The 12439-nt window shown below is 39.5% G+C and overlaps 5 protein-coding genes across 5 annotated transcripts; 4 read left to right on the top strand and 1 right to left on the bottom strand.

The window, feature by feature from the left end:
* Positions 1–242: 242 nt before the first annotated feature.
* On the top strand, positions 243–1047 carry BDF20DRAFT_807872 (uncharacterized protein; the record flags this gene model as incomplete). The annotated part of the gene is made up of 3 exons (XM_053076556.1): positions 243–325; positions 393–805; positions 914–1047. Coding segments are annotated over 3 exons (630 nt in total), but the record flags the coding sequence as incomplete, so codon positions are not given.
* Positions 1048–1367: 320 nt separating this feature from the next.
* On the top strand, positions 1368–2259 carry BDF20DRAFT_971280 (uncharacterized protein; the record flags this gene model as incomplete). The annotated part of the gene is made up of 2 exons (XM_053085025.1): positions 1368–1565; positions 1635–2259. Exons 1-2 carry the CDS (start codon positions 1507–1509, stop codon positions 2257–2259), a joined length of 684 nt encoding a protein of 227 aa, XP_052937889.1. The 5' UTR covers positions 1368–1506.
* Positions 2260–3862: 1603 nt separating this feature from the next.
* Positions 3863–4259, top strand: BDF20DRAFT_857843 (uncharacterized protein; the record flags this gene model as incomplete). Its single annotated transcript, XM_053080380.1, is given in 4 exon segments — positions 3863–3910; positions 3921–4020; positions 4047–4049; positions 4099–4259. Coding segments are annotated over 3 exon segments (183 nt in total), but the record flags the coding sequence as incomplete, so codon positions are not given.
* A 1161-nt stretch (positions 4260–5420) lies between these two features.
* On the top strand, positions 5421–8597 carry BDF20DRAFT_857847 (kinase-like domain-containing protein). The gene is made up of 9 exons (XM_053080381.1): positions 5421–5692; positions 5769–5930; positions 6055–6138; positions 6230–6598; positions 6703–6768; positions 6909–7302; positions 7372–7435; positions 7530–8250; positions 8336–8597. Exons 1-9 carry the CDS (start codon positions 5573–5575, stop codon positions 8411–8413), a joined length of 2058 nt encoding a protein of 685 aa, XP_052937891.1. The 5' UTR covers positions 5421–5572; the 3' UTR covers positions 8414–8597.
* Positions 8551–12120, bottom strand: BDF20DRAFT_857851 (armadillo-type protein). Its single transcript, XM_053080382.1, has 4 exons — positions 12032–12120; positions 11691–11942; positions 9079–11550; positions 8551–8995 (listed from the first exon to the last, which is right to left on the bottom strand). The coding sequence occupies exons 1-4, from the start codon at positions 12044–12046 to the stop codon at positions 8699–8701; spliced, it is 3036 nt and encodes a 1011-aa protein (XP_052937892.1). The 5' UTR covers positions 12047–12120; the 3' UTR covers positions 8551–8698.
* Positions 12121–12439: the final 319 nt, after the last annotated feature.

Below are 12439 nucleotides of genomic sequence, written 5' to 3' on the forward strand. Positions count from 1 at the left end.
TATGTATATGTTTCAACTTCCTCAACACCCTTCTTCTCTTCTTCTTTTTCCTCTTTATTACCTCTCGCTCAGTGCTCCCCTCTATACGCATGTATAAGAGTATTATCATAAATAAAATCAATTCAGTGAAAGAAAAATATACCAAGAAGGAAAATCTGTTTGGTAAAGGCAAACCACAATGCAATGTGTTGTTTGAGACATCAGTAACCTTGTTGTGCACTTATTCAGACCATACTAAATGTAAAGACTGTAATGAAATGGGTCACTTCAATAAAAGCTGCCCGAAATGCAAATATTATAAAGCTGCATCCGTTGACAATGGTAAGTTGAGATCGACCTGCTTTTAGTCACACAAGCCGAATAACAGACCGTCTCATACTCATAGTTGGGAGTCGCAATAAGAAGAGAAGACAGAGCGAGAGTGTTAAAGCAGAGAAAAAGGCAGTGAAGAAGAAGAAAACGGCCTCACAAGCTGTAGAGTGTCCAAGTTGTGGGAATGATAATCATGCTTCCTCTCGTTCGCCTCTTTGTCCTAATCACATACAATCAAAGGAGGAGGCTATTTCATTCGTCCTTGGTCATAATTCTATTATTTTTGTAAGGAAGCTTCCTGTCTGCCGTGCAGTTTTGCCTCAGTTTCGTGAAGAGTTCAAGGAAAAGGTCATTTTGTGCTGCAAGGACATTAGAGCTATAGTGTTCCGCTGCCAACTGTTTGTCAATGCCTATCTTGTTCATAACAAGAATGACATTCCTTCAGTAGTCTTCACACAGCAATTTTGGTATTCCATTGCGCAACTCGTTACGGGTAAAAAGGTTACTCACAAGAAGGTGTTGAACAACAGCATCAAAACTTATTTTGTTGACTTTAAGCAAAAGCATCCGACAATAGTAATCAGTCATGGCTTCACCAAAGGTTATAGTCATTGTCTCACAGAAGCTGCCAAGGAAATAAGCATTTCATATACTAACACCATTGTTGAGCTTTTCGAGAAGCGAATGCTTAAATATCTAACCTATAAGCTACAAAACATTGTTGTGGGTCTCCTTTCCACTATTTCAAGTTCAATTTCTACCTTTTCAATTGCGTGTATTTGTGTTATTTATCCATAGAACATGAAGAAGGTCGATGCAGCAAAAATATCAGAAGCATACTGCTACCAAGTAATTTGCCTAGGCGAACCCAAGTGGCCCGATAAAATCATGCTCAATAATGAAAACAAAAGCAAGATAGAGATGCTGTGCAAAAGCTTTGAAAAACTTGTGGCGGAGAAGGTTACACTGCTTTCCTTATCATCTGATCCAACCAAGTTTATTGAAGCCTTATTGCACATCCAATCCTCGTATGAAAAGAAACATGACGAACATGGAGCTTATGATGTCCGTAGATTACCATTACCTAAGTGCTTCTTCCCTTTCCCTTTCCCTTCGCTCCATTGGCGTTTCATTACGATAAGTATCAATTCGCTCGTCCCATTCTTGTTTCTTGGTACGCCTCCTAAAGGCTATATGAATCAACTCGAGGAGTTTCATCAGGTGTTCAGCTTCAAAACGATGGGATTTAAAAGGTAAACGGAAACAGTGTTGGCTGAAATACTGTCACTGGTATTTATTACCTTTCGTTTTTATGACAATAGTTTCAATGACCTTAAGACAAACCAGGAAACATTATTCCGTAATATTGTCCGTTCAGATGGGTTCACCGTCGATTTTCTTTTCAGTAAGAAAGGGAAAGCAAAAAAAGAGAAGACCATCGAAAACCATCGGTTGACTTTGGAGGACTTTGATTTAGCCGAAATCGAAGCTGGTTATAGGCCCTGCTTTATTGATCCCGGGAGAAAAGACTTCTTCACAGCAGCCATCGGGCTGGACGTTGAAAAGCACCAAGTGCAAAGCTGTTCTACCAAAGAGTATTATCACATGACTGGTAGCACCAGGTACTCTGCAAAGATAGAGAAGAAGAAAGCGGGTAGAATTAAGGGCATCGAAAGCGATATGCCAACTGCCAAGACAGGCTCCAATGCCCAATATCGCTGTTATGCAGCATACATTCTACAGCACTCGGAAGATTTGTTTTCTTTCTACGGTGATGGCACTGCCGAAGATCGATTTTATTTACACCAAGGATGGAAACGTGCTGCCGACAAAATGGTAAATATGCTTATCAATGGCAGTACAAAGTATAATCTGGATCTCAGATTGAAGAGAGAGAAGAACAAAACAAGGTCTCCAAGAAGAAGAATAAAAGCAAGATGGCTTTAAAAAAACGACGGAAAAAAAAAAGAAGAAAGAAACAGCAGAGAAAAAGAGTATGAAAGAAGAAACATGAGAAATTAGTGTGTAATTGAAGACGAAAGACAGGTAAAGTTCATAAACGATAATCATCAACTACTTATAGAAAGTAACATGCTTTTTATAATAGTGCATCAAACGCCAAATCGAATCCCGAACCCTTCAATGTGGGTGGTTTAAAAAAAGTGCCTCTCATCGTGTTCGTTAATGGCATGTTTGGTAAGGATAACGTCGCACTGAAGAGTCACCGATGCGGAGCGGTAGGTGTTCTATGGCGTGCGCTTAAGCGACGCGAAGCAGCCGGAGACCTGCTAGTACTAGAAATTGATGAATTCAAGACGTCCAGAATATGCTCGTGCTGTTCCAACGATACTTTGGGAGAGGTTGAAAGGCTTCCAGACCTACAGTATATTTGTTTGCAAGACTTGTCATATACTGTGGAACTGACACATCAACGCCTCAAAGAACATGATGAATATCAGTAGTGCCATTTGGAAGAAGTTGGGAAGACCGAAAGGGTTTACGCGACCAAAAATATAAGACTCCTCCTACCTTCAACATCGCTGGAACGAACCCAGTTTGATTTTTACAGGTAAAAAGAACGAAAGCTTGTAATTCCTACTGTTGTGCAAACTGTCTAACATTTACGCTTGACGGTCTACTATTATATTGAATTCGTTTAAACACAATCTATTTATCGTCTAAAAATTATGTTTGTGTTGTCCAAATCTTAAGTCAATAAACTGTATCATGTCATGATATAAAAAGGCAAAACGCTTATATTAAAAGTCAGAAATACAAGCATATCCCATTTCATGCAATTCACACACAATTGTCTACTCTCAAAATCGAATAAATAGTGTGCATATGTAAGCAAAAAGGACATTAAGCTTCTGACGTTTGTGGGATGTCTCTGCGATCAATAAATTAAGTGGGCCTTTTTGATTCATAATCCGACCTAATTAATTCAATAAAAGGAAAAACCAAAAAAAAGCCAGAGGTACGAGGTTAAACGCTATATATTCCTTCTCAAATTCGCTATATAACAGACGCTATCATTGTTCACTAAAAGTGTCTTTGCAATTTCAATACTGCAACTTATCATTACAAGCTACTCAGATGTATAACAATGTCAATTGCATATCAAAAAAACAGAAAAAAAAACGTGCTTTTAAATTGAAAGTAGACTTCTCACAAATTTTATTGGACAATATTAAATCTTATTTTAGACAACTTTCAATTATTTTACGATGAAGCGGTATATTATTCTTGGACGATTTCGCTGATAATCAATTATCCAGTAACATCCAAGCAGCATTAAGGATGGCGTACAAGCTAGCCCTAAAAATGAGTCTTCATTAATAAGGAAGTCACTAAGAAAGCTCTGATTGGCGTCACTTTGCAATAGGGTGAGCTCCAAAAAGCTTGACAACTTTTTCGTCAAATGACGACGTTTTATAAGACCAACCAGATGTTCGTCAGTGCCTTTTTTTGGAACTTTGCCCAATGATAAAGACGTGTCTTTCCTTTCTCGCGTTTTTGTTGTCAAAGTTAAATTGTAATGAAGAGGTTCTTTTAAACAAGAATAAGATCCCTTCTTTTCCGTATTTCGCTTTTTTTTTTTTTTTTTGTTGTAACTTACAGCTCTATTCATATACAAAAGTTTCATTATACAGAAGATTAGATCTATTAAAGAAAAGCATAAGAACCAGGCTAGAACGAACTTATTTGGTAAAATGTTTGATAATTGTAGGAGAACCGTCAGATCAAGATATAAGGATTCTGATATTCGTTGTAACTTTTTAGAACATACCAAGTGGCGAGACTGCTATGAACCAGGTCATTTTGAAAAGCGTTACTACAAATGCAAGTATTACAAAGCCGTAAATGCTGATGATGGTAAGCAATAAACCTAAATCTATCTTACACACAGCACTTAATTGCTTGTGAGTAACCTCCTTAAAGCTGGTAGCAGTGGTAAAAAGAGAAAACAGAGTGACCAAGTGAAAGAGAAGAAGAAAGCAGTTAAACGGAAAAAGACCACCCCACAAGCTGCAAAGTGCCTCAGCTGTGGACAAGATGGCCATACCACTGCTCGTTCGCAAGAGCTTTGCCAACCTTGTGGAGGAAAAGGTTACGCTTCTGTCATTGGCGGCCGACTGGTCAAATTTGTCAAGCCCTTGTGGATTATCCAAGACTACATCCTGGCCGAAAGACAGTATTTACAGCAGCAATCGGGTTAGAAACAAACAGACATGAGATACGGCGCTGCTCGACAAAAGAATATTAGCACATGACGGGTAGTACTCGTGTCAATGCAGAATTAGAAAGGAAAAAGGCCGATTGTACGATAAAAGCGATAGAAAGCAATATATCGAGTAGTAAAACAGGCTCGCCTGAACAGTATAAGAGATAAACTATTTACATACTACAACATTTAGAGATCCTGTTCTCATTCTATGGGCCTGGTATGGGTGAGACAAGATTCCGTCTGTATCAAGGGCAGCAAGCGTGCTGCAGATACGATGGTGAACATGCTTGTTGATGGAGGTGTCAAATACGACAAAGAATTACGGAAAAAAAGAAGGGAATTAGACACCGTGCGTGGCTGTAGTATCCTTGTTTGCAAAACCTGGAAGATACTATGGAACCGCGATGTCAACGCAGCAAAAAACATGATGGCCACCAGCATTTCGGTATGGAAAGACAAGGAACGTCCTACGGAGTTCAGCCGGAAGACAACTTCTTAGTCTTTTGATATTATTATCGCCAGAACGAAACTGGCTTGATATTTACAGGTAAACGTCTCCATTTTAGTGTAGTTCGATCTTCAAACTCTAACTCAATCGTCTCAAAATTTTGGTTCATTCCGTCCAGTTATTTTTAAGCTTCGTCTAAACTCGCAGTTGAAAAACTGTAACAGCGACATTGAAATCAAAGCCGATCTTTTTTTTTTTTTTAATTTACCAGTTTAACGTTGTACATTGTCTAAAGACTGTTTGTGGGCGACTGAATAAGCTCACCAGTCATTCACACTATGTACAGGTCTTCCTATCCATTGAACCTCATCTCCGAAAACTATATTGAATTGTTATTATTATTAGGCTGTAAAAAAAGAATGTCAGAAAATAGCCCCCTTTTCTCAACTTCTTTTCTTTTCTTTTTTTTTTTCATTCTGCTTCCTTTCACTTTATCCTCTTCCCTTCGCCTTAACCACATAACAGTACTTTCTCTCTTCATCCCGTATATTTATACGTTTTAACATTATTTGCAGCTTTTCAACATGCCAGAAATTATCAAGGAAGGATATCTTTCTCTAAAAGAAGAGGGTCTAAGAGCTTGGATTTGGTCGAAGAGATATTGTGTATTACGAGATCAGTCGTTGACATTTCATCGTAATGAGGTTAGCAAAGAAAGAAATGTGCGCTCGTTGTTGATAGAACCACAGACATTCTGAATGCATTTCTTCCTTTTCTTAGGCGGGACAATGTATCGGACTAATTTTTCTCAAAGAAATCGGATCAGTAACAAGAATCGATCTCAAACCTTATTGTTTTGAAATATCAGCCAAAGATAAAGCTTATTATATTGCTTGCAAAAATGATGAGGAATTGTACGGTTGGATGGACGAAATATACAATGTGAGTTATTAGATGCAAATGCGGGTAAAAGAGTACACGCCCCAGATCTCGTTACTGATCTTTTTCCCCTGAAAAATTAAATAACTATTGTAAACTAAATGGGTGTTCAATCCATCGTGCATAGAGATCATCAGTAGGAACTTCTAGTCCAACAAACTTTATTCACAACGTGCATGTTGGCTTCGATCCTATAACAGGCGCTTTTACAGTAAGTCATCTACTATTAGAGATAGAGGGTAGAAATCGAATACATCCAATTGAGCCTTGGTACTGACATTTATTGTTTGAACGATGATTAGGGACTGCCTGAGCAATGGACAAAATTATTAAAAGGCTCAGCCATCACAGCAGAAGATGCTGCTAAGAATCCTCAGGCAGTGCTGGATGTATTAGAATTTTATGCTGAACAAACAAAAAGAGAACAGGAAGAGTATGGTACATCCAATCTTCAAGGTGCAGTCGAACGTATGAGTGGTGCTAATTGGGCTAAAATGATGCAAGAGAGTGATTTGTCGTCTCCTTCCCTTTTATTTCCATCAGCATCACAACAGCAGCAACAAAAGAAACCACCAACAGCTAATGTCAAACTACCACCAAAGCATATACCAACAAGACCTGCTCCTCCTCCGCCTTCTGCACTTCAAGCTTTATCAGAACTAAAACTTCAAGTACGTACAAAGGCTTTTCATTCTCTGATTCGGATAAATGAAAAGCCAACCACACGAACACATACAAAAAGTCGTTGTCTAAATTTGCTTGTGGAATTAATTAGGATCAAAAAGCCTCACCTACTACATCCCGACCTTCAGATCGATTTAATGTGACTCCAGCATTACCTGTAAGTGTGATTCTCCTTTCATCTTTCTTAGAAAAAAAAAAAAAAAAAAAGCATAGTTATACATCTTGAGGTTTACATGATAAAGGGAAACTGTTTCTTTTTTGGCTCATTTTTATTCATACCCTTTTTTCCGATCTAAGGGCAATTATGCACTACCTTCGAGGGATCAAAGCGGTAGCCCTGTTGCAACATCGCCTACTAATTGTAATGTTATCAAAGATACCCATCTTGAGCGGCTTCTGGGATCTGCTGCAGAGACAAACAACTATCCTGTTCGCACAAGTAGTGTCGATTATTATCAACAACAGCATCAGCAACATACGTATCCTAAGCATCCACAACCTACAGCAGCAGAGATTGAAAGAGAAAGACTGCATAGAGAACGAGAGAAGGAAAAGGCTGCAGCTCAACTTTCCGGTACTAATAACCATCATCATCCCCACCAACAACAAACGAATGGTAACCATAGTAATAGGAAGAAGGATGAGCAAAGAATAAGTACAATGACAGAAAGTCAGATTATGGAAAAATTACGTAAGTTACGAAAAAGAGAAAAGAATTAGAGGAAGCTTAGAGAAGAGAGCTAATATATTTTTCAATTAGGCTCTGTTGTCTCCAAAGGGGATCCAAATGAATGTTATAAAAAGATCAAAAGGGTGGGCCAAGGGTAAAGTTTGCTACAATAGTTTATAAATTATAGACATTTGGTTTGTTGTTGTTGGTTTTTTTTTTTACTAATCCAGATCTCTATTCTTCTCTAGTGCTTCTGGCTCTGTGTATGTAGCCACCTCCCTTGCTACCAATACCAAAGTCGCCGTCAAACAGATGGACCTCGCCAATCAACCGCGCAAAGAGCTTATTGTCAATGAAATTCTTGTTATGAAAGAATCACAGCATCCAAATATTGTCAATTTCCTTGATTCTTTCCTTATTGGATCCTCCGACCTATGGGTCGTCATGGAGTTTATGGAGGGTGGTGCTCTCACTGACGTCATTGATAACAATAGTAAATTGACCGAGCAACAAATCGCCACTGTTTGCCTAGAAACGGTTGCTGGTCTTCATCATTTGCATTCTCAAAATATCATCCATCGCGATATCAAATCAGACAATATCTTGTTGAATGCGCAGGGTCATGTTAAGATCAGTGATTTTGGTTTCTGTGCAAAGCTGACGGATCAGAAAAGAAAGCGTGCAACTATGGTAGGCACACCTTACTGGATGGCACCTGAAGTGGTGAAACAGAAGGAATATGGTGCGAAAGTTGATATTTGGTCACTGGGCATCATGGCCATTGAAATGATAGAGAATGAACCACCCTACCTGGAGGAAGAACCGTTGAAAGCACTTTATTTGATTGCTACAAACGGTACCCCAACTTTGAAACATCCAGAGAGATTATCAAATGAGCTAAAGTCCTTCCTGGCAGTCTGTCTCTGTGTGGATGTTCGATCGCGTGCCACTTCAGCAGAACTTATGAATGTAAGCGTATATAAGCGTATACTCATAATATGCACTTTTTACTAGATCAATAATTTGTTTAACTGCTTTTTTTGTATCTTCTTAGCATGGATTCCTCAAAAAGGCTGGTCCTTTAGAAATCTTAGCCCCGTTACTGAAATTTAGAACAAAGACAAAGGTGTAAGTTCTTAATTCAATTGACCAACTCACATGATCTTTACCATTAAGGTTGTTAGTAGTATCTTGATCAATAAAAATACTCGATATTATTATTTATGTTGTAAAGACAAGTTTTGTTCTTCCTTTGTTTTGCTTACGAACAAGAAAACAACGTTAATTTGAAAAGTAATTGTATTTAATGAAAGCAAAAAAAAAAAAAATGGGAAGGTTATTATAAAATGTTATATATATATATATACAAGAGAAAGAAAGACAGAGAGTACATTCAATTTTTCTTTTCCTTCTTTTTTTACTGACTAGTCTCAACTTCTGATCTTTCGATGCCAGTAATGGCAAGAATCATATCGACATGCTTGGGAGCTTGAGGGACATCGATAACCAAATCTTCGTAAACATCCCAGAATTGTTTAAAGGCTTCTACGAACTGTTCCCTTGTCAACAAAGCCTTTTCTTTCATCAACAATTCAATCATGTCGCAAACAATTTCTACATCAGATGTCTTCTTCTCCACCACATCTAACAATTTTCTGGCAAAAATAACGCGATAATGAGGATGATCCAACTCCTTGACACATTCACATAATTCCTATTTTTTTTATCAGCAAAGTTATTGAGTCTTCTGGTTTGTGCCTATTCCAACAATTGCTTGGAAGAAAGAAATAGACTTACCGTTTTATCACGAATGCTAAAGTATTCATCGATTGTATTCTTTGATCTACGTTCTATCACTTCATCGCTTTCCTTAGGCTTATCTTCCTCTTTTTCTACAGCGGCAACAGCAGATTCGGCCTTGTTATTATCTTCCTTAACTTCAGCTTCCTTGCTGTCTTCAGCTTTTTCATGCTCATCTTCCTCCTCATCATCGCCACCTAAAGCACTGAACATATTGGACATAGCAGTAGGAGCAGGCTCGGGAGCGGTAGGGGGTTTCTTGTCAAGATTGTTCTTGGAGGCACTACGAGACAAGCTAGAGAAAGGACTAGTGGCAGGACCAAGAACACTGTTACTTGCGTTGGATCTGGACTTCATACCCAAGGTTGGGCTACCACGAGCAGAATTCTGTCTAGAAATGTCTCGACTGCCGGGCATACCACGATCACCAGCACGAGAACCTTGTCGAGACATAGGCTGTCCACCTCCGCCAGCGCCGCCACGAGAGCTGCTAGAACGCTTCATCATTTCCTTTTCTTTCACTTCCTTGGCCTTCTTAGCTTGCTCGTGAATTTGAGCGATTGTGGTAGGAGCAACTGCACCATTCTTCGGCATCCATTTATTCTTACGCAAATCAAACACATCCAAGATCATAAACTTGACTCTTGAACTCAATGTCGAAGACTCGTACATCTCTTGCATACGACCAAAGTAGGCATCTAGCCATTCCTTGTTCTTACGGCTACTGGTATCAAACACTCTACCAATGGTGGTCAACAACTTGCACATGGTTTCGGTTTCCTCATCTTCAGGAGCTTGAGGGTTGGCGCATAATCTTCTTAAGCATTCAATCATGACGCGATCAGATAACATACCAAGCTTGAAGAGCTCACCAATAAATTGAACAAGACCTAAACCTTGACGCTTAGCCTTAACCGCAGCATAATATTCATCGGTCATCATGAGATCAGGATTGCTTTCATCAAACTTGGGCAAATCACTCTTCCAACCCTTTTCGAACTCTGCTTGGCAACGATTCAGAAGATATTTACGGTAGAGAGGACCACCGGTGACCACTTCACCTTTGTTATTCAGGATATTGACATCCTTGATCTCGGTATTACTCTGAATGGTATCAAACATCTTCTTACACAAAGCAGCCCACATACGGGCAAAGTTGGGTTCATCACACGCCTTATGGAAAACCAGCTCAATAACGCAACGCAAGGATTTACCGTCTTCTTCTTTTTCAGATTGCTTGGCGAATTCCCAAATTTGATCAGAAATAGAGTCGAATTTTTCAAGAGTCAACTTGTTTAACAAAGCCTTCACCTTACGAACAATGACCTCTTGAGGAATCATATCCTCAGCTTCTTTTTGAAGGTTTTCAGAGGCAGTAGCGGCAGTGCCAGAAGTGGCTACTACTGTAGGTACCCAACGATTCTCGCTCTTTTCTAACGGAACCACTTGATCCAAAGGTATGGTGGGACCACCATTATTGGGGTCACGAGAACCATGACGACTCTTACCACCACGACCACCACGGCCTCTTCCACCATGAGAACCTTGACGTTCCATAGAAGGAGAGTTGGGTCCAGAGCTACCTTGACGATGGGAAATAGGACGTCCACCGGCAAACTTACCCATTTCACCACCACGACTATCACGAGAATTGCTACGTGACATACTGTCGGGGGTACGAGCACCACGACCTCCACGTTCGGAAGCTTGACGACGGGAAGAACCTCCGCCTCCTCGTCCGCCACGGCCGCCACCACCGGGACCACCAGTAGCGTTATCTCTGGCTTTCGCTTCAAGGATATCCTTGAAGAGAACAGCGGGATCATCATTGACTTCGTAACATAATTTTTCAAATTGCATCATGAAGTTACGATCATAAGCTATACGACCCGTCTCAGGATCACGGCCCTTGGGAGCCAAAAAGTCAGGAGGGTAATTGATAGTACTAAAATCGTCAATCACTGGCATAGGAGGTTTTTTCACGCGAGGTGGGCTTAAGCTGGTGGGTGTGGTCACAGGCGATTCACTGTAGACATGAGCTGGGATGGCACTGAGATCGAGACGGCCGAGAGGTAGTCCCTTGGCCATCATGGATGTTTCTTCCTCTGACTTCGCTGTTAAAGGTTCACTCTCTTTTTTCTCATCCTTACTTTCATCTTCCTCCTTCTTTTGAGTATCCCCCTCTTTCTTATCCGCAGTAGTTTGTTCGTGTTTTGCCTCTTCCTTTACGTCATCTTCGCCTTCCTCTGTGGCAAGTTCTTTTCGTTCATCCTTATGCTCCGTATTAGGCTCTGTTTTAGGTTGCTCTTCATTGGCTTCAACCTTAGGTTCTTCCTTGGGTTGTTCTTCCTTTGATATAACCTTTTCCTCATTTTCCTTATTCTCGTCGTTTTCTGCAACGCTTTTATTTTCTACTGCAACAACGTTGTCCTTCTTTTCTTCCTTATCATTTAGGTCTTCGTTCTTAGCCTAGCAATTGATTACATGTTAGTTGATAATGAGCTAGGTCTGCAGACTCTAAAGAACCCCAGGGGTTACAAACGACGCAAATACGTAGTTCTCTTTTGTCTTCCTGCGAAGAAAGAGAATTATATTAATATAAAACTTACATTAGGATCGACGATCTTGACAGGTCGAGATGTGAGGATCTTGAAAGGCTTTTCTTCACTGTTAGCGTGGTAGCTGTTGCTACTGTCATCACCAGTATTATTTTCCTTGTTGTTCTCTTTATTAAGGTTGATAACTTTACTGGTATGTGGATCCACAATGGGAATTGCTTTACTACCAGAAGGCTGAGGTACAAAATTTTGACCTGTGTAAGCAGGAATAGACCCTTGACTGTAAAAGTGGGGAGGACGATACTATAATAGTGTAATCCAAATTTTCTGTTAACCATCATGAAATACAATATCAAATAGCAAATGGACAATTGTGTCTCAAAGCTCTTTACATATGGGTTACTCATTCAAACCAACAAGACGGGTTTTTTTTTTCTTTTTTATTTATAAAAAGATGTTAATAAAAAAGACGAAAAAAAATGCTGAGGAATAAATATCAACATGACTGACAGATCTACTCAAAATATTAAAAAACTGTAAAAAAATAAAAAAATGTTTTTGAGCGGGATATGAAGAGTTATTGTTTCGTTGACATTTGGTTGGCTGATAAGTTGAGAATATACCGTGACGTCAGGTATTCGCGGTGGGTAGATATATTTGAAAAGGCAAAGCAGGACAACAAGTAGAAGAATGTATATGCTATCCAAATGTATTAATGCTTTAAAGTCATTTTGGTGTGCTATTTCATTCCTCTTTCTTTTATATTGCTTATGCACAAGGTAGACGGGTTTATGTTAATC

Source organism: Mycotypha africana, assembly GCF_025528875.1.
Source record: "Mycotypha africana strain NRRL 2978 chromosome Unknown BDF20scaffold_3, whole genome shotgun sequence".
Taxonomy (NCBI): Eukaryota; Fungi; Mucoromycota; class Mucoromycetes; order Mucorales; family Mycotyphaceae; genus Mycotypha; species Mycotypha africana.

Bases quoted from the DNA above. Each gene is read 5' to 3' on its own strand.
- BDF20DRAFT_857847 (XM_053080381.1), top strand. From the start codon at position 5,573: ATGCCAGAAATTATCAAGGAAGGATATCTTTCTCTAAAAGAAGAGGGT. The intron at 6,769-6,908 runs GTAAGTGTGATT...TTCCGATCTAAG, and splicing joins ATGTGACTCCAGCATTACCT to GGCAATTATGCACTACCTTC. The intron at 7,436-7,529 runs GTAAAGTTTGCT...ATTCTTCTCTAG, and splicing joins ATCAAAAGGGTGGGCCAAGG to TGCTTCTGGCTCTGTGTATG.
- BDF20DRAFT_857851 (XM_053080382.1), bottom strand. The intron at 11,551-11,690 runs GTAAGTTTTATA...ATCAATTGCTAG, and splicing joins TCAAGATCGTCGATCCTAAT to GCTAAGAACGAAGACCTAAA. The intron at 8,996-9,078 runs GTAAGTCTATTT...TAAAAAAAATAG, and splicing joins TTAGCATTCGTGATAAAACG to GAATTATGTGAATGTGTCAA.